The sequence below is a fragment of the Poromitra crassiceps genome (genome assembly GCF_964638095.1).
Source record: "Poromitra crassiceps genome assembly, chromosome: 1".
NCBI lineage: Eukaryota > Metazoa > Chordata > Actinopteri > Beryciformes > Melamphaidae > Poromitra > Poromitra crassiceps.
Genome location: NC_139623.1, coordinates 119614047 through 119639857, shown reverse-complemented (window position 1 = coordinate 119639857; position 25811 = coordinate 119614047). Strand labels below are relative to the sequence as shown.

Sequence of the window (25811 nt, the reverse complement as noted above, 5' to 3'; positions counted from 1 at the left end):
GGACAAAGACAGTCTCTCTTTATGCCAAACACAAAGGTGTACGTACACTATGGAGAGACAAAGACAGTCTCCCTTTATGCCAAACACAAAGGTGTACGTACACTATGGAGAGACAAAGACAGTCTCTCTTTATGCCAAACACAAAGGTGTACGTACACTATGGAGGGACAAAGACAGTCTCCCTTTATGCCAAACACAAAGGTGTACGTACACTATGGAGGGACAAAGACAGTCTCCCTTTATGCCAAACACAAAGGTGTACGTACACTATGGAGGGACAAAGACAGTCTCTCTTTATGCCAAACACAAAGGTGTACGTACACTATGGAGGGACAAAGACAGTCTCTCTCTATGCCAAACACAAAGGTGTACGTACACTATGGAGGGACAAAGACAGTCTCTCTTTATGCCAAACACAAAGGTGTACGTACACTATGGAGGGACAAAGACAGTCTCCCTTTATGCCAAACACAAAGGTGTACGTACACTATGGAGAGACAAAGACAGTCTCTCTTTATGCCAAACACAAAGGTGTACGTACACTATGGAGGGACAAAGACAGTCTCCCTTTATGCCAAACACAAAGGTGTACGTACACTATGGAGGGACAAAGACAGTCTCTCTTTATGCCAAACACAAAGGTGTACGTACACTATGGAGGGACAAAGACAGTCTCTCTTTATGCCAAACGCAAAGGAGTACGTACACTATGGAGGGACAAAGACAGTCTCCCTTTATGCCAAACACAAATGTGTACATACACTATGGAGAGACAAAGACAGTCTCCCTTTATGCCAAACACAAAGGTGTACATACACTATGGAGGGACAAAGACAGTCTCTCTTTATGCCAAACACAAAGGTGTACGTACACTATGGAGGGACAAAGACAGTCTCTCTTTATGCCAAACATACAAAAGGCCATCTGTATTGAAGAGCAGCATGCCTTTAAGAAACAACTGCCGTCAACTCCATTTGGCAAGAGTGCATAACAACTGTAATCACTCTCAGACAGCCAAGACATGCTATGCTAGCTTCCTTTGGCAAAGTCCTATGAACGTCATGCAAGCCACAAAAATAGACTTTAAGAATAAAAGATAGACTATCTGACAAACTAACTCAGCTATGCAGCATAATGATTAGAATTTAACGAAGACGTTGGTGCTTGTGTGTGTGTGTGTGTGTGCGTGCGCGTGCGTGCGTGTGTGCGCGTGCGTATGTGTGTGTGTGTGTGTGTGTGTGTGTGTGTGCGTGTGCGTGCGTACGTGTGTGTGTGTGTGTGTGTGTGTGTGTGTGTGTGTGCGCATGCGTGCGTGCATGCATGTTTGTCTGTGTGTGTACGTGTAGGACGGTTGTGGTGTGTGGACTACATGTAAGTTCACGATAAAGTAAGGTGAGATCAACTTATTCGTGGAGGTCAATACTGTGCTTTAGTCCATCCGTTAAGGGGTTTGCGTCTTTGTAAAAAGGTTGTGCAAGTGGCAGGTTTGATTTTGACTAAGGCTGGCTAGATACATACCCAACAACAACTTTGCAATGCCTTCTCCCCTCTGCTTCTCACTCTCTCCAGGCTCTGAGGCAGCTTTGAAATCAACACGCTATAGGCCAAGTTCCATAGAGGATTACCGTAACAGTCCCTGAGAACGTTGGGTGTACTTTTTCTTCTTTTTACACATTTCTCTACGACACATCGACTTCTAGCACGGTGGATAACCATTAGACTAGAACATGCAAGTCATGGCATGCATTACCTCCGAGGTGATTGGTGAAGGTTAACAGCATTCAAAATCATTTAGAAGCCCCCCCCCCGCCCCCCCAACAAGGAAACATTATCTCTGTCTCACTCTGGCACACTTTGTCGTGTAGTGAGAACCGTGGGCGATCACTATTATTTCAGAGCCTCAAAACGTTTTGTTTTTACAACTCCTCCATGGACATAAAAAAAACAGGGATAACATTTTAGCAACGCCAAGCTAGCATTGTCGAGCTGTAAGAGGAAGACTGGCGACACTATAAAGAATGGTGATCATCATAATAGTGGAGAGAGTGAGAGAGTATAAGTGGTAGTTTGTTCAAACGGAGGGACACTGGGCTGTGCTTTTGGGGGAGGAGGGGTGGGGGTGTACAGACTTCTCTCCATTATATAACTTAATTCTATGTTATCAGAGGATTAGCAACCAGCTTCTTGTTAGTTACCATGACAAAATTAGCTTGAGAAATACAGAGCAGCAGAGAGGGACAATGACTTTGTGCCTTCGGTCATCTTGGAAAACAACGAGAACACCAGTCCCACAATCAAGTCTCTTCTCCTTCTTATTGTGTCACTATTACAAAAGACAAATCTCTGGCGGCCTGTTAGCCATTCCTACTGGCAGCCGAGCCCATCCCTCTCAGATCAGGCCCGTTCCCGTCATCTACCTGTTCAAATACAGGTGACGAAGCCATTTAAGTACCTTTGTTTTAAGTAATCTTCCAGCAGATTAAGGGGTTGGTTTCGGATTGTCCTATCCATCGAGAGCGAGCAAGTCCTGTATCGTCCTGTCCGTTTTTAGTTTTTATCCGACAAGGCCACAGCCAGCCACTTCCGTCCGGTATCATGACCCCTGCTTCTCTAGCGTCCCCACCTTTGCCTCCACGCCTCCGTTAGCGTTTTTACACCCGGGGGCCACGCCCGGTGTGCCGCCCAGCTGTGCGCTCTTGCAGCGGCAGCCCGGCCTGCTGGCGTTGTCGTAGCACTTCTGTCCCAGCTTGGCCAGGCCGGTGGCGGGAAGGTAGCACACCAGGCAGGGCAGGACGAGGGAGAGGGCTGCCATGAAGGACCAGCGCGCGCAGCAGTTGGCCTGCTGGCAGGAGCAGGGCTTGTCGGCACACGAGCCCTCGTCATCCTCGTCCTCGGTGCAGTGGTAGAAGATCCCTCGGACCAGGCACATACAGGTGGCTGTGTCCACCAGGCTCTGGGCCGAGCACAGGCACTCCTGGTTGCAGACCCAGCAGGAGGGCAGGGTCCGGGGGAGCGTACACTCCGTGCAGCGGCACTTCCTGCAGCGCTCGCAGACGACTAGGTGCTTCTTCTCGGCCGGGGAGGATGGGAGGAGCGTCGAGCCCTGCACCCCTCCTCCCCCCGCCGTCGCCTTTGCACACTTGAGGTCCAGCGATTTAGAGGACGAGGAGCAGGAGGAGGCAGAAGAGGCCAAGGAGGAGGTGTGGACTTTGGGGTCAGTGGAGGCGAGGCAGCCCGGTGTTCGAGTGGTGGTGATGATGCTGACAGGACCCTGGTGGGCGTGCAGGGTGCTTGGGTGTGGGTCCACCATCGGGGTTGGCGCGACGTGATCCAGGAGCCTTTGGTCGGACGAGGTGCTGCTGCTACTGCTGATGGAGCTGGGCCTCCCACTGAAGGAGATCCAGGGGTGGGTGGTGGGGTCCTGGTGCAGGTCACTGCATCGGCCCTGCTGGTGATACTGGTGTTGGTGGTTATGGTGATGGTTGTGGTTGGCTCCCAGAAAGTTCTCCTGATTCTGACCCAGCCATGTGATCCTGCGGTTGGCATTCTTCTGACTGGGTGGCTGCTGCGAGACCACGGCAGGGCTGTCGATGTAGTCATTCTCCACGTGTGAGGACCTGTTGTGGAATAAAGTAAGTTATTGAGTCAGAGATTCAACTTACTTGAATATATTTAATATGATTTAAGGTCTCATGAGAGGAAGAGATACAGCTAACACAATGGGTAGGGATGCAATTCTTCAAAGATAAAGAGATTGTTACAGTGTTTTATAAGGTGCAATGATGCACAGAGACCTGACATAATAGATAAGCTGATACATAGGCATGGTACAGTTGTGGTACAGAGATTAGGTCACGTGGGATGAAACGTCAGAGATAGTGTGGAGACAGTGGTACTGCTGATGAGGACAGGGCATGTTAGATTAGGATTTCTGTGAGGTCATGTGAGACTAATTGTGTGTGAATGTTGAGAAGTGTGTATATGAAAATACATCATGTTTGTATCTATTTAAATTAATAACTGAAAGCTTTAAGGGGAAAAATACTGAACTATTAGTGTGTGAGTCTGATTGAGATGTGCCTACAGATTGTTGACTGTACTATAATGGATGCATGTAATAGAAGAATGTTCTCTAACAGGACCTCATCTGGTCGATGGGGTAGATGGTGAGTGGGTGCCCCCCCAGGCGGCCGTATGGCACCCGACTGTCCAGTAAGGGCTGAGATATGAGGGAGGAGGACACTCCGGGAATGTGGTGCGGAACCCTGGACTCCATGTGTAGGCTGGTGCCCTGCATACAGCAGCACTCTGGACTCTAAAGTAGCATCTAGCAATACTACAGACACAGAGAGAGAAAGAGATGGTTAGAACTGGCTGTTTCCATTTCTCATTCTTTTCACCCCTGAGGTCTTAATGAGTGAAAAAGGCAGCATCCGCACACTCAAATCTGTGCAAAAAAATCTGATTTATTGCAAGGTTTCGGTCATAGACTTTGGACATTGACATGCCTTATGCCTTGAAGAAGGTCTATTTGCAAGCTTTCGGTCATATAGACCTTAAGCCTTTGTGCTCACCATAGGCAGAACATAGGCAGAACTGAAGCTTGAGGCAGGCTCAAGCTGAAGTGACGCTTAACGGTTCACACAAGAAGCCTTCTCTTCTCCTATCAGCGCCTCCTCTGCACGCCTTGAACCCCACAACTCCCATTGACTTCATGCATGGCAGCTTTAAGCTTCACTGGAAAATAGGACTGAATCCTGAACGATCGAACGCTTCACCTGTTAACAAGGACGCCTAAATTAAACTTGTAGGTTCAGCGTAGGTTGATACATATACATTCAGCGTATGGTGTGAAGCATTAGCAGGCCTTATGCCTTGATGAAGGTCTATTTGCAAGCTTTCGGGCATCGACCGTAAGGCATTAACAGGTCTTATGCCTTGAAGAACTTCTATTTGCACAGATTTGAGTGTGTGGATACTGCTTTTTTCACTCACTTCGATACTCTTAAGCTCCAGCACCTCAGCAAAGTCTGATACCGGATGAGTGGTGGTATTTTCACACCCCTGAGGTCTTAAAATCTCTGCAAAGCGCCATAAAAGAAAAATAAGAAGATTGAGAGGAGAGAAAACCAGAGATTCAGAGCATTTTATGTCAAGTTAAGAAAACACAAGTCTGTCCAGAGTAGCATACAACACCATCTGCAGCTGACATGACAGGTTACCAATAGTAGAGCGGATTATAGGAATGGTAAATGGCTTGCATTTATATAGCGCTTTTATCCAAAGTGCTTTACAATGAGTAGGTGCATTCACCCATTCACACACCGATGGCTGCAAGCTACCACACAGGGTGCTGGCACAGCCATCGCCAGGAATTTGGGGTTCAGTATCTTGCCCAAGGACACTTTAGCCATTTTCCCACATGCGTACCGGAAAATTACCTGTAAGTCAATATCGGACATTTCCCGGAATTTCCCTTCACACCTGAGCGCTCGCATGTGGGAATCTAGCAGCGAAATTGCCTGTATGTTGGGGGGCGGGGGGAGGGGGGAGCTTATTTGGGGGGTCGGCAAAACTCCGATGGTGAAATAAGTTTGCTTGTCACACAATAAATCACACTCGTTTGACTTAAGAGCAGCGTCAAGCCAGCGTAATAAACACAGCCGATTTCCCCCCTGCCCTCTCTGCTCGAGAGAGGCCAGTCCTTCCGCACTTCGCAACAGCCACACAGGACAGACACAGCGAGAATGGCAGAGGCTTGCAAGCTGCCCAACGCTTGTATGTAGAGAAAGCAAATGCACGAAGCGAAATGTGGAAGTAGTTTGCTTTGATGTGCGCGAATGATTAGATGATGCACGCTGGAAGTGAACGTTAAGCAACGTGTGTACACCTCGCCCATGAGAGAAGGACCGGTGTCGCGGGAAATGACTGGACCCGTTTCTGACTTGTGTCCGTTATCGCGCATACCGCTCTTCTGACTGGCTCGAAACTGGTGAAATGTCCGCGACGACGGGGTCGCGCTTATACCGGAACAACAACTTTCACACATGAAGGCATTAGACCACGTTCCGGTCATTTAGCGGTACAAAGCGCATGTGGGAAAACGGCTTTTGACATGCAGACCAGAGGAGGCGGGGATCAAACCACCGACCTCTTTTATCCAAAGCAATTGGTGGATAAAAGTGGATGAAATTTGCTCTACCGTCTGAGCTATACAGCCACCCTCAGGAGCATGCGAGTATAGAAACCAGCTGTCGTAACTCATTTCTCCCCAACCAAACCAAGGGAGCCATGTTGAGATGGAAACCTGTCAGTTTGAATGATGCCTGAATTATATAAGTATAGTGAGAATCAACGGTCTTCTAAATAAATATGCAACCTCATATTTGATTACAATGTTTTTAAGGATCTGCTTTTACAGTAGCCTAATATATTTTTTTCCTCTCAGTGGCAGTATTGCAGTTCTAGGGATTTGACCTCTTTTGCATTGACACTATTGCCCTCACTAATGTGGCTTTTTTTATATGAAACAACAATAACCATCAATGAACACTAAACCACAAAGCATATAGGCTACATGCTTGGTTTAGTTTTCCAAGGCAAATTAAAACCTAATGACCACAACATGAGCTATAAGGACCACCATGGAAATAATATATTTTAACTTGTTATCCTCAATATTTTTTAATTGATTATGCATTTGTCACAGTGTATGGCATTTTATATTTGTTTTTGATGTAATACATCCAATCAAAACACCCAAAAGCAGACTCTCAACTGGGATCTTTCTTTTTCCATGCAGGATATAGGACTCTGATAAATCTGAATTTAGAGTATCCAAACTATCTTCATTTTTAGACTGAATACCAACAGGGTTTCAAACCTCCTCCATTCTAACTTTGACATTAGAACAATAGAAGCTGGGCTCCCATAGCCTCCCTTCTAAAGAGCAGGGAGCACCAGAGAGCAGGGCTTGCATGCAAAAGACTCAAAGATGCAAAACAAGGCAGAGGAAACAGGAGAAGGTTGCCAGAAAATTGACTTCAAGGAAGCCAAAATAGATGCAAAAGCCAAAGAAAATTAATTATTCTATTATGCCTATAGAACAGTTATTAGCCTTAGGCTACAGCCACTAATATTAGTTACGCTATCTTATAATGTAGCCTAAATAATATCGTTATGAGCATAATTGTGAGTGTGTGTGTGTGTGTGTGTGTGTGTGTGTGTGTGTGTGTGTGTGTGTGTGTGTGTGTGTGTGTGTGTGTGTGTGTGTGTGTGTGTGTGTGTGTGTGTGTGTGTGTGTAGGATATAGGAGTTGAGAGAAAAAGACAAATCGCTTGTGAATGGAAATGTTTCTCAGATTTTTGTGAATGAAGCTGGCGCTGCTGGCTGCACACAATGTCGCAAGGATGAATCAATGGGCTCCAGTCATTATGAGGTTGAATGAAAACGGTTTCTTGCATTTCATCACTGAGCAGGCAGGACGGACTAAGCTACTTTACAGAAAACAAAAAGATGATTGAAGACAATTCGGCGCAGCACAACTGACATGTCCACTGACCTATATCCACGGTGTAAGTTAGTTACGCTGTTGCAGCGAGGAAAATGCACAAAACGCATGAACACATCACAGATCAGACTATATCCTACAGCCTATATCAGAATCAGAATCACTTTTATTGCCACAGTATGCAAGTTACATACGAGGAATTTGTCTTAGTGTCTGTATGCAGCGTAGCGGTCACATCAATATACAGAGATAAGAAGTAGGAAGATATAAGACAATCACAAAGTTGCAAGTGCAATCAAATCGATTAATATAGGCTATACAATATGTAGGCCTACATGAGTGGTGAAGTGTTCTGTGGATAATAAATATGAATTTACGTTGATATATATATATATATAGGCACAGGCTATATCTATAGGCTATATCTATAGCCTATATATATCTCTCTATCTCTCTCTCTCTCTCTCTCTCTCTCTCTCTCTCGATATATATAGGCTATATATATATATATACATTATATATATTCAGATACCCGACGCACTGTTCTAGACTAGGCTATTTGACCGTCAGATCGTGCTTATGCCCCTTTCCCCAGATTTGCAAAAGCCCTGTTGAGAAACCTGTTGCGACATTGCTGGCACAGATACAAAACGCTTGCGATCGTCAAATCTAGACCATTATGAGCTCCAAGCCGGAACTGTGTGTGTGTGTGTGTGTGTGTGTGTGTGTGTGTGTGTGTGTGTGTGTGTGTGTGTGTGTGTGTGTGTGTGTGTGTGTCTGTCTGTGTGTGTGTGTGTGTGTGTGTGTGTGTGTGTGTGTGTGTGTGTGTGTGTGTGTGTGTGTGTGTGTGTGTGTGTGCGCGCGCGCGTGCGTGCGTGCGCGTGCGTGCGTGCGTGCGTGTGTAGCCTATGTGTGTCCCTCCCTTCAATATGTGAATGGACTGAGTCATAAAAACCGGAGGCGGCCGCTCGGCATACTTAAATAGCATGTTTATATAGGCATTGTAACATAGCCCTTCAAAACCTCGTTTATAATATATACACAAATTAGTAGAAGTAGCTATGCTAACCAAGTTTATTTTAAAAAGAAAGTGTAGCCTACACTGTGCCAACAGCTGCAGTTAGATCACTGGCAGGGATTTTAAATGCGTAGTTTGATGCGTAAACGGTGACATATCGATCTAAGACCGTGTAGAGGAGAATTATGATGAAAGTGGCTGGATAAAATAGCTGCGGGGAAAAAGCCTCGGCCTAATAGCAAAAACACCTGACACAACCAACATGGTGCCAACCAGGCGATCGCTGCAGCGAGAAGACACGCAACCACCCGAGATAAGCTATACGGTAGGCCTATACGGTAGGCTACTAGCCCATTATATCTATAGTAGAACGATAGACATGGTGGTCTGTTTCGCTGCCTTTTATCACGACAGCGCATTTTAAACCCCATGGGCTAAATAATGGTGAGATAGGCTAGATGGTGAAATAGCCTATGTCAAAAACCAAGCATTTCGAACAAGTTAAAACGCGAGAGTGATTTTCTCCCTGCGCCCTCAACCTTGCCTTTGGTAAAATATCTGTGGTTAAATATTGACTCAAAGTGCAAACACGGGTCGGCCGGGGAAACAGCTTGTTGCAAGGGAGAGAGGGAGTTGCAAGAGAGCATTTTCGTGCCTGCAGGTCCAGTGAATTGAGAGGCACAGCCAGGCGTAACAGAGACTGAACGCCGCTCGATCGCTTCTAGTTACACACGTTTATTCACAATCACACAAAAAAGAAAACACACTAAATGTAATAACTTACTGTGTTTTCAGACTAAAAATCCCATTTCTTCGTTATGCACGACGTTTGCGCGTAGGCTATAGTCCAATCCAAGTGAGAGAATAAGGTCCCCAAACGCTGGAAATAAGATAAGTCCAAATGCTGGAAACAAGATAAGGTTGAAGCAGTTCTCCAGCACTATTGTCCACTTCGCTGGTGCGTAAAAGGCGACTGCGGTTGTGGACGCAGGGTTTTGGATATGATGTTGCAACCACCGAGGGGGAGGGAAACGAGTTTTTATGAATGGGAGGGTAAAGGAGAGGAAGAAGGACGGCACTGCGCAGATGCCTCTGTTTTTTTGTGAATGGGAGGGCAGAGCGACTCGGGAGGGCTGAAATGCGGAGGTTACATTTTTATGAATGGGGAGGACTCCGAATGACATTGCGCATGCGCGATGCCTAGATATATTTTTTTATGAATGGGAAGAAATGGCGAAAGGAGGGGGTGGCTTTTATCACAAGGGCAATGTCAGGCCTGATTTACATGAATGAGTCGCCTCGCCGGCTGTGGTGCTACTCCTGCTTTATATAGGCCAACTGATTGATTTATTTGTGCAGTCACCCATTCATGCTTCCTGCTAGCCTACATGGTAAAGGAGAAATGACTTAGACTATATGATGGTGGCATTATGTAATGGATGGGATGGGAGGGGGGAGAGAGAGAGAGAGAGAGAGAGAGAGAGAGAGAGAGAGAGAGAGAGAGAGACGGATGTGAGTGGGCTAAACCTGTAATAAATCAATTTTACTTAATGTTCTATCAAATGGGTCCCATGAAAATAAATAGCCTAGCAATCTAATACATTTTAGAATGATTAAACACTGAATACCAGCAAAACATCACATGACAAATGATAGTTATGAAAAATACAATGGGCTAAATAAGCTCGTTATAACCTGTTTTTCGTTGTCAAAGAACCATTCTTAAAAATAGAAAATGGTTCAGATCACATGCCTCGACTTGAATATCGGCTAAAACCTTGTGTGTTCTTGCATCTATCACTTATTGCGAACAAGCCCATGCCCTTCCTTCATTCCTGCCTTCCTTCCTTCCTCCCTCTGAGTCTGCAACAATATGTGAGGTAGGCTGTGACTGGCTCCTGTAGTGTAACAAGGGAGAGGTGGGGGTGGTTGTAACGCCTACTCTGAAACGCAGACAGCATGAGGGCAGGCAGCACTGACAAAGGGACAGGATGTTGTTGATTTGTACTGAAACCACACGGAGGAAATGAGTGAGTTTCCTTTCTCTAACATCCCAGTCTGCCCGCCCTGCCCCCAACCTGCAGGGCCTTTTAACCAGCCAAAGGTTAACAGTCGCCCCATTAGCACAAGTCGCCATGGCAACCACTAGCCTACACCTCCAAATTGGGATTTTTTTTTGAAGAGAGAGAGAGAGAGAGAGAGAGAGAGATTTGACAATCTGTCAATAAAGTGATTTCAGCTGAATTCAGTTGAATTCCCAGCAAGCAAAATTACATCATGATAACGTTGTGATGACGTCTTTCAGTGACGTCCAGGACGTGGCCAAATCACATGCCGGTTTGGGGATGATTTAGACGTCTACGCGGGAATGTCAAACTGACGTCGAAATATGACCATTACCATGAATGGGCATGTTCACTTATTCTGCTATGTGTATATTCAGCAGCTATATACATAAAGCTATAATTATGTCCAGATTAACAATTTATGCTACATTTTCAAAAAATATAATACTGCCTTGAGTGGGATCTGTTCACTGAAACATTCCGCTGTACGTTGCAGTAATATAGCCTACCGTTTCAAAACATGGACCCCTTGTTCTTTTTATACCGGTATAACATCCATGGAGTCGGGACAGTTTTAATACAAACGAAAGCTAATTTAATTCAAACCTTAATCTCGAAGAATCATTGAGGAATTCCCTCAAAATTTACAAGTGTCACCCTATAACATTTGTTTACCCAATGCTCCTGTTAGGCTATGAGACACGAATATAGCCTATGTAGGATTATGGCAGAAACTTGTTTTATATTTTAAAAAGTTGGCGTCAAGTCTTGGATCAGACATCACAGTGTAACCGTCTACAATCTGTGTAAGAAGAACCCCGAAACACATTGCAGACAAGTGCAGGATTCCCCTCAATTCATCTCCTCGTACTCCCACCTCCACGAATAAACAGTTTGTTAATCAGCGCAGATTATCCACATGCTGATCACTCGGATTTTGGATAAATAAATAGCCCAGGCTGAGAAACATGTGATTGATTGCAACCATTTAGTTATCCTCATGGATATTTCAGTGGTGACCGGTGAGTGAAATTAGTTGGATAGTGATTACACAGTGATAATCTGCGCCAGATCTGACTCGTCGATATAGCTGGCCCCGATTGGGCTCTCTCGATTCGTCTGGGTCCGTCCGTGCTTGCTGGGTCCAGTGTCCACATGCAAGTGCTGATCACTCTGATTTTGGATAAAAAATAGTCCAGGCTGAGAAATACGTGATTGATTGCAACCATTTAGTTATCCTCATGGATATTTCAGTGGTGAGTGAAATGAGTTGGATAGTGATTATCTACAGTGATAATCTGGGCCAGATCTGACTCGTCATGATATGACTTGAGCTGGCCCCGATTGGGCTCTCTCGATTCGTCCGGGTCCGTCCTTGCTTGCTGGGTTGAAGTAAGAGAGTAAATAAATCGCTAATATTCCTATAGTATTTTATAGTGAATATGTGGTGTATAATAGTTTATAGTAAGTGACCTAAGGTTATTCTATCTCCTAACTATTCTAATAATGCCTATGCCTATGAGGACTTAAAGTGAGTGTGGTCAATAATGGGTTTAGTGCTTAATAATAGCCTTTTTTGTTTTATTATGGTATCACAATATTCTTATATGTCTATCCACCTTATTTTTGAATGCCCCGCTGTAAAAAATAATTATGGGTACAAGGTCCGGTTTAACGTGACTTGATTGTTGCAGCTTGCCATCTCCTAAAATGGTATTCTACTTGATTTGAAAACTCTGCAGGCAAGATGGCTGGCTATACTCCCTCCCTGGCTGAATTCCTAGTCCATAAACTAACATAACTTGGCAAATAATTATGTAACATACAAAATAAAACAAACGGTAATGTCTTTATTTGATGTAGAATGCAGAGGACATGTAACTGTTTTGTTAAACTTGCGTTCCAGGAATATTGTATTTACTGCGCTGCTCTAAAATAACGTTACTGACGCGCGCCTCAGAGAGCCTGCTCGTCCTGGAAGCCACTCGCTTTGCGCCAGAACACAATCGATTTGGGGGTGGAACACGCCAGGATTGGCCAACGCCAACGCCAGTGCCCAGAACTGTCAAATCAAATCATCAACAGAGACACTATGGCCCGCCTCCGAGTATTTTCAGTGTATCAGAGTTAGATAGATAGAGAACGTGATAAATATAGCCACTTTATGGTTATAAACAACAAACTAACGCTGGTGATCCTTATGGAAACAGTGTTACTCGAAATGGTTAAAAGTTATATCAATTTGGTCATTCAGTGGCGTTTTACTGCCATGTAACATAAGGCTCTTTCACACACAGATCGCGCAAAATTGCAGTTTAGGAGTCCCGCAAAAGCCCGCAGCCTCGCCACAGAAATTGCTTTCACACAGAGCCAAGCAGCACGGCCACATTCCCGTCCTGCAGTGTACTTTCAGGTGAAATCCCCTGCTCCCGGATTGAAAGGCGAGCACCACTCGCATGGTGGGCGGATTCGCCTTAATATCAAAACGGGCTCCGCCGCGGAGTGCATCTGCCGACTTTGTGGCAGCGAAGTGTTGCATGAATTGCATTCAAGAAAGCCAACTTTATTTATACAACACATTTCATAGAAGTAAATTCACTGACTAAGCAGATAGATATGGTGTCACCTTGTGTAATTCCTTGTGTAATGTGTTGTCCACATGCAGCATGGTAACCAACAGGGGCGGTTCTAGGCCGTTTTTGGGTGGGCTGTAGCCCACCCAAAAATAGTCTCAGCCCACCCAAAAAAAATAGAGGCAAAAAAACTTTTTTTTTTTTTTTTTTTTTTTTTTTTTTTTTAAATCCCTCTCCAAATCCATGGTGGTCATTAGTAGCAGTTTCTGACTACACTCAATGCGCTGTGTGCATGTTTCCCCCCCCCCCTCTATGTTCTTAGGGTGGGCTGAGACAAAAATTTAGGGGGGTTCAGCCCACCCGAAAAGTTTCTAGAACCGCGGCTGCACAGGCGCTCCCTCCTCCATCTATCTGCCTTATCCCACATCACTTCACACAGGTCACACACACAGTACAGCAGCGAAGTGGTCCTCCACAGTCCACACAATCGTTCTCCCCACTCATGATCAATGAAACTGAGGTGAGCATTGAGCAGTCAGAGTCGTTAGTAGTTACTTAATTAGCGCATATTGATATGCAAATTAGCACGTAACGTTGTCGTAGGCTAAACAAAAGAACTTGTCGCTGTGCCTGCCAGACAAACAGGTGGACTGGAGGAAGGTAGGTAGGCTACCATGGCACCAGCGAGCCATGTCATGCTAGCTCGCAGTAAGCGGGTGTAAATGGATGTGATGTTTTTTGAGAAACATATGGGCATAAATGACAAACATTTTCAAACGGGTCCCTTGTTATCTGAATGAAATTAAGCCCTTCAGAATCGCAAGTGGCTGCTTTACACAGCCTGTCTGATGTGATGATGACGATAGCTTAACATGCGTGCATGGCATCACTTATGTCTTGCTGTGATGTTAGTTCAGTATCTCAATAAAAGTTCTTACAGGCTTGTTATTTCCCTCTAAGGCAGGGATGTCAGAAGCCCACGGGCAGGTTTCATCCGGCCCGCGAGATGTTTTGGAATATTAAAAAATATATATATATATATTATTATTATTATTAAATTCGCACCCCATTATCATGAACTACGTGTGGCTAATAAGCAAGCTAAGAGTTCATTCATAAGTTAATTAACCTGCACTACAAGGAAGTATGTCAGTAGGTCATCAGGTGTAAACAAAGCCGCCATGATGCCACGCTGGAATTGAATCGCGCATTCAGCTACCTACCAAAAAACAAAAGAATCAACAAGATCAGGTGCGGACTGCATAATCGGGCACGTCGGGTAAATGCCCGGTGGCCTGGCCTGGCCTGGCCTGGCCTGCAAAAAAAAAAAAAAAAAAAAAATTGTGCCCGCAGTCAGGCCACTCACTGAACAGCAGGCCAGGCGCCGCCTACTGGTTTACTAGTGGTTTTATTACTTTATTCAGGATTAAAGTGGGTGCATCTCATTGTAAAATTGGACTTGGCCCAAATTGGGCTTCAAACGGCGCAAATCGGGCTTCAAACGGCCCAAATCTGGCTTTAAACGACCCAAATTGGGCTTCAAACGGCCCACATCTGGCTTCAAACGGCCCAAATTGAGCTTTAAACGGCCCAAATTTTTCTGACGCCGGCACGCGCGTCGGCCCGTATCGGCCTGGCCTGCTTGGTATCTAATGCCCGGCCTGAATTATGATCCCAGTCCGCCCCTGAACAAGATGCTGTCGAAAAAGAGAAAGGTTGACACGGAATGCAGGCAGTTTCAAGAGAAATGGAAAGAGCAGTATTTCTTTTGTGAAGTAAATGGGTAAATGAGTCTAATTGATTTTAGTAAAAAAAAAATCCGGCCCCCATGAGGTCTCAGTTGAACAAATCCGGCCCTCTACCTAATATGAGTCTGACACCCCTGCTCTAAGGGAGTGCAAGGCAGATATTTAAACAGCCTTGTTTGTGTACAGTACCAGTGGCATGGGAGTAATAAAAAGGGATTAAGGACCAGGACCCCTGGTGGTCAGTAAGATGGGCTGGTTGAGCCAATGTTAAAATGATCTTTATTTATTATTTATTTTTGCTTTAAAACTATTTTTTAATTTTCTGCTTAAAGTTCATGAAAAAAGTGGCATTCTTGTTTTTTCACACAATAATTTCATAATACCATTTGTAATGCCACCGTTGTAGTGCTGTTGTTCAAAATTAAAGTACATTTTCTCAGATTTATTGGTGTCTTTCTAGTCACACAATTTAATAGTCAGTGTTTCCCATACACTGATCTATTTGTGGTGGTACACCCTACATAGATTTTGACCCCCACAAATACTGCCACATATTAATTTCAACTAGTTGACTGCAAACTCCTGCTTTAGTGCTTACAGTATATTATTATCTTGTCGGAATATTATTCCAGCCAATAAGTTAGGAAGTTCCCTTTTGATTTAATTTTACTTTTGTTTTGCCTACAAAGCAACATGTTACTTTACTTGAAACTCCCCTGAAGTGATTTTGGTATTATTTATGCAAGCATAATTCTACCATATAGTAACCTGTATGCAGAATATATATAGTATATATAGGGAAACAATTATTTTTTCATTGCTGTAAAACCACAGAACGGTAAAGAAGATATTGATGTGTGTAGTTCTTCATAGATCTAGTCTCTTCATTTTGATCTCAAAGTGCGCCAGTTTGATCCATTTTTACTTGAAACTGTACAAAATTTTCTTCCGGGGGGGCATGCCCCCGGACCCCCCCTAGGGGTTCAGTGGTCCATGACCTTTGGGTGGGCTGAGCCCACCCAAAGCTCTGATGCTAAAACCGCCCCTGGTAACCAAGCTTTCAATATTCATCTGATCGACTTTATGGATGCATCATGCACCATCATGTAGCCTATTAGGTACAAGGCTAATTTTTATCTTTTGGTTCCATTTTTGTGTAAAGCAAATTATTCCCATTAAGTAGCCTAATTAGCGTCCGTAGCCTACTCTGTTCTGAAAGACGATGCCCACATATCAAACAGCTGCAGTCTGCATAACGTTCGTCGGGGGAATAGTATAGGCTATATGTGAATGATTCACATGGTATCAACTCGTGGCTTGAAGGAAGACGGAAACACTCCACCTTAACTAGCTAGTGGCATTTTCAGCATCAAAATATGTTTTTTTTTCTCCCAGTACCTCACGATAACAAGTAAAGATGAAAAGGCAGCCAAAAATCCTTTCATTTTTCGGACCAGTTGCTAAAAAGGTATGTTTACAATCATTTAGAAACAATGTTAAAAGCTGTTTTGGCACCAGGCAGGCACACGCCCCCTTAAGCCTGGAGCTAACAGGTAGGTTGGTTAGCTTCTGACGCTAGCTACGCTAGCTGCTAGTACTAGCAGGACAGTCGGTCACCTGTTCACATAGGAGTTGTAGGATCACATGACAGTAAAATTGACAAATCATATCGTTCCTAACAGTAAATGGGTGGGCCAAATCAGCTAGGCACGGAAGCACACCGGTCCGGTTTCTCAATTTCTGCACATGCGCAAGCGGTGTAAATTTTACTATGGAGTGCACGTTACATTACCGAGATTTCTTTTCAATTAACGCTAATCAAAAGTTAGCGTTAATCACCAGATTGCAATTTGCATCGCCAGAATTCGCCACAAAATGGTAAGTTACTTACCAAAAATGCCAGCCGCCGTGCCAAATGATGATCAATTATGCCTTGTGCAACTTGTGTGATGCTTGAGACTTGTTTAGCTTAGCTGTTTGTGATAACTGACTCTGTCATGGGCTACTTCTGCAGTGTCTAGAGGACACAATAAGTTAAGTCGTGTGTGTCAGTGTAATGTGTGTGCATGCGGGGGGACCTGTGCGTGTGCCGGAGGAGGGGGGTGTTCCGCATAATAGGTGCGTTCCCCCACTTCTGGATTAAAGGGATATTTATCTACAAGATTTTTGCCAAGCTGGGCCTGATTAGTGATTTGCTCCGTTTGCCCAGATGGGTGTCAAGCTGTCAGCAACAAGGCTGGGAGGATCACACCGGAAGAAGCACCCATAGGCATCATGGCAGCTAGAAATAAGGTGGATAGGGTAATACGTATTACTCAATAGTGACTTTATTGCATATCCTGGTAGCACTTTACAATAAGAATACATTAATTAACGGTTATTAATGCTTAATAATATATAGAAATTTTTATTTTGTCTGAGGATAAGCCCCTTGAGATGCAGCATCTCGTTTACGAGAGGGTCCTCGAACACAATACATGAAACATTTCAGGAATACAAAACAAATAACATTCAACGAAACAATTAACAAATACACACATAAATGCTCTCCCACCATCCCAAGCATCAATTAATCTATACAGACATCAATACAAACAAGGCTTTCCCACATAGTTAAGTATAGACTATATTATATAGACATATACTAGACATAGAATAACAGACAATCAAAAACAAGAACAACTCGATTTAAGAAAAACAAACAATGAAGTCTTGAAGATATGAAAAGAAGTAATTGATCTAAATGAGTCAGGCAAATTATTCCAGTCTGATGGTGCTTTGAATTTAATAATGCTTAATATCACTTAATAACTAACCCTTAGTTAATGCTTATTAGGGGTTAGTTAACCCTAACCATTAACTAACCCTAAACGATTAAATAATGTATATAAATTAATACTTAGTTATTAGTTATTAGTTATTAATACTTAGTTACTTAAGCCCTTTTCCCACATGCGCTTTGTACCGCAAAATGACCGGAACGTGGTCAAATGCCTGCATGTGGGAAAAGCGCCATGCCGGTAAGCGCGACCCCATCGTCGCGGCCATTTCACCAGTTTTGAGCAAGTCAGAAGAGCGGTATGCCGCGATAGACAGACAGGTGAGAAAGGGTCCAGTCATTTTCCGCTATCAGTGGGCTGTGACTTCGGGGACCAGGTTGCACACAGTAGACAGTCCAACACGAAATACACAGCTGATTGTTCGATATTCCCCTGGTGTTGCGTACCACCAAAGGACTATTGCCAGTCGCAAACGCGCTTCCAGTGGTTTTCGCCACCGGGTGATCTTGCGTGCGGGTCGGACCAGACTCAGCACGTAGTCGAAAGTACACCAGGACATGCGAAAATGACGCTTCCATTCCACGTCGTCAAAATTGTTCAGAGCATCTTCCCAAAATAAATTCCCTCCTGGTCTCTCTCGCTTCCAGACGGCTCTAGTCTCACGCAGCAGCGCAGAGGTACATAACACTGTCATGATCTGTCCCCGGTTTAGTCTATCTTCATATTCTGCACGATGTTGAACATGAATCTGTTTCTGTTCGCACGTATATCCCTTTCCATTTTCGCCTTAATTTGTCTGCGTCGCTGTCTACGTTTGAGGAAAAAGCGCGTCAGCAATATTATCAAAAGAGTGGACGCCGGCTCCATGTTTGTTTGTTGTTTTTTTCTGACTGGCCTCAGTGGCCTGCAGCACAGGCCCCAGGCCACTCTCCTCCACCCCCCGCCCCCCGCCCGCTCCGCCGCACCCCACCCCACCCCCCAACATACCGGCTATTTGACGACACAGATTCTCACATGCGAACGCTGAGGTGTGAAGGGAAATTCAGGGAAATGTCCGATATTGACTTACAGGTAATTTTCCGGTACGCATGTGGGAAAAGGGCTTTAGTTACTTAGTTACTTAGTTGTCGGTAAATTACCGACACATTAGTTAACTCTTAATTAAGGGGCCATGGGTGCTTTTCACATCATATGGGTTATGAATAAAATAAAATAAAAAATCATATACAAATGTACTCGAAAGATTTTGTTTACCATCTGAAAACATTAGTTCTGCATGTGCTGTTCCTACTTGGTGCTTGTACAAACTGTATGATAGTGCTGTCATCATTAGGTGAAGGGAGAAAATGCAAATTGAACTTGCTTGAGTAACCAGGGGCGGGGCGGCTATGGCTCAGGAGGTAGAGCGGGTCGTCCACTAATCAGAAGGTTGGTGGTTCGATCCCCGGCTCCTCCAGTCCGTCTGCTTGTCAAAGTGTCCTTGGGCAAGACACTGAACCCCAAATTGCTCCCGATGCTGCGTGGCCGGCTTTGGTGTGTGAATGGGTGAATGTAGGCAGATTGTAAAGCGCTTTAGATAAAAGCGCTATATAAAAGCAGTCCATTTACCATTCCATTTACCATTTAACCAATACTGTGTGGAGGGCCACATTTTGAGAGACAAGACGAGGACCACTTAAAATCAGTCCGCGGGCTGCAATTGGCCCCAGGGCCGGACTTTGGACATGCCTGCTATAAATTGTTATCCCTATCCTTTATCTCCTGTGGTGTTACTAATTTTCGGTGGTATATTTGATCTATATTAGCTGTATGCTATTTTAAGTTTTGCCGTGACTTTGATTGATTGATTGATTGATTGAAACGATTTATTTCAAACAGTTAAAACAATACATAAAGTGAAAAAAAACAGTTGTATAGTTCATCTCAAATCTATTATCGTTCTTTGTCATAAGGGACAATATGTGCTGTAGACCTTGTACTTAGACTTTATTGTTTTAAGTAAGCTATATCTTACTGATTTCATGGTTTTACTGTTTGTCTGCAGGGATCTTTTCAGAACAAAAACTAAATCATTACAAAAAAGGACCTCGGTGAATCATAAAAGAATGAGGAGCTTTCGGTGGTCTGGCAAATATAGGGTTATCTATCTATCTATCTATCTATCTCTCTCTCACACACACACACACACACACACACACACACACACACACACATACACACACCCAGAGTTTGTCTGCACCTGTATGGCTTGCAGGTATGGCACATGAAGCACTTGTTGAATTGTAGATGTCTTGTCAGTGTGATCATCATCCAGGCAGAGCCCCCCACCTCCCTCCCTCCCTCCCTCCCACCCACAGGCTATGATTTATAAAGCAAGCAAGCATCTCCATGCTGAGATATTTGGCATTAACATTTTTACCATCCCATAGAGCGAACAAAAACCATTGTCATTATGTTTTAAAAGTATACTATACAACTTTTTTTTAGGTCCCTTCAAATGTAACCTGACATTTTTCTTATTTTTTTAGATTTTAATGTATATTTTTGCATCGGGCCAGGCCTCGGATCCATGTTGAGTTTGGCTACTCTCGATCTGGCATCGTCATCATGCAAAAGGACTTTTCCCCGGTTTCACCAGCCATTAACCAATCAGCGCCGAGGGGGACTAACAATTGGCCAATCAGCATCAATAACCAGCCCAATGGGCGGGACTAAGCTATTGTCAAGTGCGGTGAGAAGCAGCCTAATAACAACAATGGCTGCCGTCTGCTATTGAGGCTGTTTTAAATGGATTAAAAGTGCCAATTACTTTTAAATCTGCCGGGCTGCTTGGAAGGCATTTATTCAAAGGGGAGATCTGGGGGTTTTTACATTTTCCTGACTGGAGTAACTAACGGATCCAGGCCGATATACGTTGGTTTCTAGTGATTGGTTAACGAGAATGGAATTCCTCTGCAGAAAACTAGAAATAACTTAGACAGAGTGCAATCTCAGGCTAGAAGCTGGAAAATGAGTGTAATGAGTTGACAATTCAGTCTGATATCATGGCTTGTCCATCTAGTCCTAAGATGTAAAGAAAAAAATGGAAAAACAAGTTTGTGCACATTTGAAGGGCCCTATAAAAGTTACATACAGCTATAGCTATAGACTGGCAGGAAATTCCACCTCTTTTTTGCAGAATTCCTGATGCAACCTTGTAATTATAAGAATGATCCACTGAAGTAGGCTATCAGTCTAACCAAATTAGGATATCAATAGCCGACTTTTGTTGACCACTTAGGCCTATCCATTGATGTATTTGGCTAATCTATTGGTGTTTCTTAGCCTGCTGTATATTTCCTGTCTTCAAGACACAACTTGAGAAGAGCTGTTGATTGCTCTGGTGTGTGTGTGTGTGTGTGTGTGTGTGTGTGTGTGTGTGTGTGTGTGTGTGTGTGTGTGTGTGTGTGTGTGTGTGTGTGTGTGTGTGTGTGTGTGTGTGTGCGCGTATGTGTGTGTGTGAGAGAGAGAGTGAGTTAGTGTGATGTGTGAGGTGACGGTGCTTAAATGCAAATCACAGCATAGCTCTCGGAGTGCTCAGCACCACTTAGATCAAAACCCAGCAAGCCATCATTGACTTCAGTCCTGACTTTATGCTTCACAATACACATATTCACCAATAAACAGACTTGTGGGCCTGACCCTTTTGGTCTGTGTGCTTACACCTTTATTCACAGACATACAGCAACCATAAAAGAACAAACAAAGACATGAGAAGACATAAAAGTCTCCATGTCAATAAGATAGTAAAAGGGAATGTTTTTAGAAGTGATATAAGTTGGTTTAGCAGTGAAACTTTTTAGCATCAAGGACCCTAAAATTACACAAATTAGACCAGTTAATAAGATTTGTTCCATCTGATATGATGTTTGCTTTTAGATGTTTTATTACAGAAAGTGTATGAAACCCATGACCCACATAGTCATAGATTATGTCGTTATGTTACTTATGGATGGAATTACATGTATAGTGAAAATGAGTTATCCCCCTCTTTGCTATGGGGACCCCCCTGGAACCCCCTCCTCAAAGACCCCTGGGGGTCCCCCGGACTGCACTTTGAGAACCACTGGTTTATAGTATGCAACACGCACTGCAACAGCATATTACCACAGTAAATATCTCACTGTTTTGAATCAAATATTTTTGTGACAACTGTGGAACACTTATTGAATGATTCATTGAAAATGCCATTTATACATTCTTTGGGGGGGGGGGGGGGGGGCTACTTGAAATGAATAGTCGTCGTCACCCCCCCACACCCCTCCCCCTACTTTTAACACAGTAGCAGTTAAGAATGCTGCATTTCAATTGGTCTGAACCCTAAAATGAACTTTCACACCATGGAGAAACCAGACGATCGAGCTGCGAATTGTGCCACTGAGGTGGTCGGTTTCTTCTCCTTGCCTCCTGTAAATATTTGTGTTTTTAAAGCGTAACTAACCCCTAAAACACTTTTCAGCTTTTAACCAATATATGGCTTTTGAGGTGCATGGTGTGTAAAGGATTCTGGTCAAAATCTCCACATTTTAGGCTAAACTATTAGAATTGTACAAACTGTATCATTTTCAGGCAGCAAGAGTGCCCTCTTTTAGTCCATGGGCCAAACGCCAAACTGTCACATATAAAACCACTCAAGTGGGCAAATTCTAATCATGATTTTTGAACAGGTATATATTGATAGATGATATTTTAGTATGATAGCCTTTGCAGAATGGCAGCTTTATCACAGTTATTAGCTCATGAAGTTAGCCAGCCCTTACAATAAATTGGATTCTAGGCGCTGATGCATACCCTATTCTATGCAGATTTTCAGGACCTTTACTCATGTTCTGTGAGAACATGTTTGACAACATTTGAAAGGGTAGCTTCTTAACTTTCATTTATGCTCAGTTGTGAGTCTGTCTGACAAATAAAGAGGTCACATGGGCTCTTCAAAATGTCAGTGACATTCATTTTTCGACAATTTTCGCCTAAACTATAGTTTTTATGTCAGCACTATGGCATCTAGGAACATCACAGACACAAACAACAAACACTGGAATACTCATAGGACTATAAGGATTCAGAAAAGGTATAATGTACCCAGGCCCGCTCCAACCCATTACGCAGAGTACGCAGACTGCGTAGGGCATCACGTGACTGAGGGCACCAAAAAAAAAAAAAAAAAAAAAAAAAAATTTTTTTTTTGGTGCCCTCAGTCAGGCCACTCACTGAACAGCAGGCCAGGCGCCGCCTACTGGTTTACTAGTGGTTTTATTACTTTATTCAGGGTGCATCTCATTGTAAAATTGGACTCGGCCCAAATTGGGCTTCAAACGGCCCAAATTGGGCTTCAAGCGGCCCAAATCTGGCTTCAACCGGCCCAAATCTGGCTTCAACTGGCCCAAATCTGGCTTCAACTGGCCCAAATCGGGCTTCAGACGGTCCAAATCTGGCTTCAAACAGCCCAAATCTGGCTTCAAACGGCCCAAATTGGGCTTCAAACAGCCCAAATTTTTCGCCGCCGCCCTTCGGACGCCGGCACGCACGTCAGCCTGTATCGGCCTGGCCTGCTTGGTATCTAATGCCCGGCCTGAATTATGATCCCAGTCCGCCCCTGCTTGCATGTACAGTTTAACAATCACTTGTTTGCTGACATGTACAGTAATTCTAACAATTGTTTGTTTCCCACATGTAATGAAATGTGAGATACACTAGTATCGTTCATAATTAATGATTTTGCAGTCTTTCGTTTGACAGTTATTGAAAGTTTTACGGGGGGGGGGGGGGGCACCACAGAACAATTACGCTTAGGGCACCCAAATGGCCAGGATCGGCCCTGAATGTACCCATACTATCCCATCATGAGGGGTGAATGTGGCCCTTAAGGTAGAAGAATGACTTCTCAAGGGAAATAGGCCAGAGCCCAAAATTTAACATATTGGTACCAGCCGGGTGGGCAAATTCTACTTGTGATTTTTTAAATTCATATACATCCCTAGATTATGTTTTTATATGATAGACCTTGATGACTGGTAGATTATTAGTGCTTATCCCCTCTTAAATTATGGACTTCTGTCGTTCAAAACCAGGAAAGTGCCCTCCCTGGAAATCATCTTTCTTTCATTATCCGTTGCCTAGGGTGTGTCTGGACTACTGACTGTTAATATCACATAGATATAGGCAAACTATCCTATGATATTGTACATACTATACTATACTAGATATACTGTACTATGCTTGTCTACTAAATTGACATGTTTCTCAGTCAAAAATAGTTTTATTTGTGTTACATTATATGAACAGCTACATTCAAAATGTTTCCAGTTTTTCAGGACAATATTAGGACAATCTACCCTTCCTGAGACACCATGCCAACCACGAGGGCAACACCATCATCATCATTCACATCTGAGTGTGCTGGTTGGCACATGTTTGTAGTTTGCACAGGTTTATGCACTTTATTGAGACCTGTGCACAGGGCCGATCCTGGCCATTTGGGTGCCCTAAGCGTAATTGTTCTGTGGTGCCCCCCCCCCCCCCCCCGTAAAACTTTCAATAACTGTCAAACGAAAGACTGCAAAATCATTAATTATGAACGATACTAGTGTATCTCACATTTCATTACATGTGGGAAACAAACAATTGTTAGAATTACTGTACATGTCAGCAAACAAGTGATTGTTAAACTGTACATGCAAGCAGGGGCGGACTGGGATCATAATTCAGGCCGGGCATTAGATACCAAGCAGGCCAGGCCGATACAGGCCGACGTGCGTGCCGGCGTCCGAAGGGCGGCGGCGAAGAATTTGGGCTGTTTGAAGCCCAATTTGGGCTGTTTGAAGCCAGATTTGGACCGTCTGAAGCCCGATTTGGGCCAGTTGAAGCCAGATTTGGGCCAGTTGAAGCCAGATTTGGGCCGGTTGAAGCCAGATTTGGGCCGCTTGAAGCCCAATTTGGGCCGTTTGAAGCCCAATTTGGGCCGAGTCCAATTTTACAATGAGATGCACCCTGAATAAAGTAATAAAACCACTAGTAAACCAGTAGGCGGCGCCTGGCCTGCTGTTCAGTGAGTGGCCTGACTGAGGGCACCAAAAAAAAAAAAAAAAAAAATTTTTTTTTTTTTTTTTTTTTTTGGTGCCCTCAGTCACGTGATGCCCTACGCAGTCTGCGTACTCTGCGTAATGGGTTGGAGCGGGCCTGCCTGTGCATTCTGGTGGTTTGCACGACCTCACATACTTGCAGGAGAGCAACTGCAATGGTCAGGTGCTGGGGAACCGCACATCCACTGGATTTCAAGCTGCCCCTCATCGTCTGTGCTCCACCCATGGTCCTTGGGGCTTGGTTCAGATGGCTGGGTTTGAAGAGACTGGCGTCTACATATTGCAGTCTGATCGTTTGCATGAATGGAATGCATTAATAGGCAATCCTCACATGGTGGAAGCTGGCTGGACTCGACCTCCCCACGTCTGGTGCAGAAAAGTTGGTATCGGAGGAGGTTTACATCTGTCATGTGTGTAGAGAGGGTACATATACATGTGGCACATGATTTCCAGCAGCTTCTTGAAGAGCTCATCAGAGACATCCCAAGCACGGCCGAGCTCAAAGAAGGCTTCTTGACATGTCCTGTCTGTTCAGGGTGCCCACTTTTCCGCGTCCTGCAAATGCGCTGACAGTGTTGCAGCCAGTGAACGTGTGCATGCCAATCAAGGCACCAGCAATACTATTGCTGTGTGATTAGCATAGTTTGGTGATGTCCAGGAACATTGTCTTGTTCTGTGTTCCACATTTTTGGTACATTGGGCATGGGATGTCCTTGCTCCAACCCAGAGTCAGCACCAGAACAAAAAAACTCTCGTAACGGGACAAGCCCCGTCTTTTATTGTCACACGAACACCACAACACATGCATGCGGCCACAACACACTCATGCTGACGGTGGCCGGTGAAAAGTGTCCTCTGCATTTAACCCATCCAGGCATGTCCTTTCCTCCGGGGGGCAGGCCAGGAGCAGTGGTCGCTTTCTCGTACAGCGCCCGGGGACCAACTTCGGATGTTGTCGATGACGATGACGATCTGATCTTCTGCATGTTTTTAGT

General features: G+C 44.2%; 1 protein-coding gene across 1 annotated transcript; it reads right to left on the bottom strand.

Annotated features, from left to right (window-relative positions):
* Window positions 1–2593: 2593 nt before the first annotated feature.
* On the bottom strand, window positions 2594–4297 carry spry4 (sprouty homolog 4; the record flags this gene model as incomplete). The annotated part of the gene is made up of 2 exons (XM_083638524.1): window positions 2594–3617; window positions 4143–4297. 2 exons carry the CDS (start codon window positions 4295–4297, stop codon window positions 2594–2596), a joined length of 1179 nt encoding a protein of 392 aa, XP_083494650.1.
* Window positions 4298–25811: the final 21514 nt, after the last annotated feature.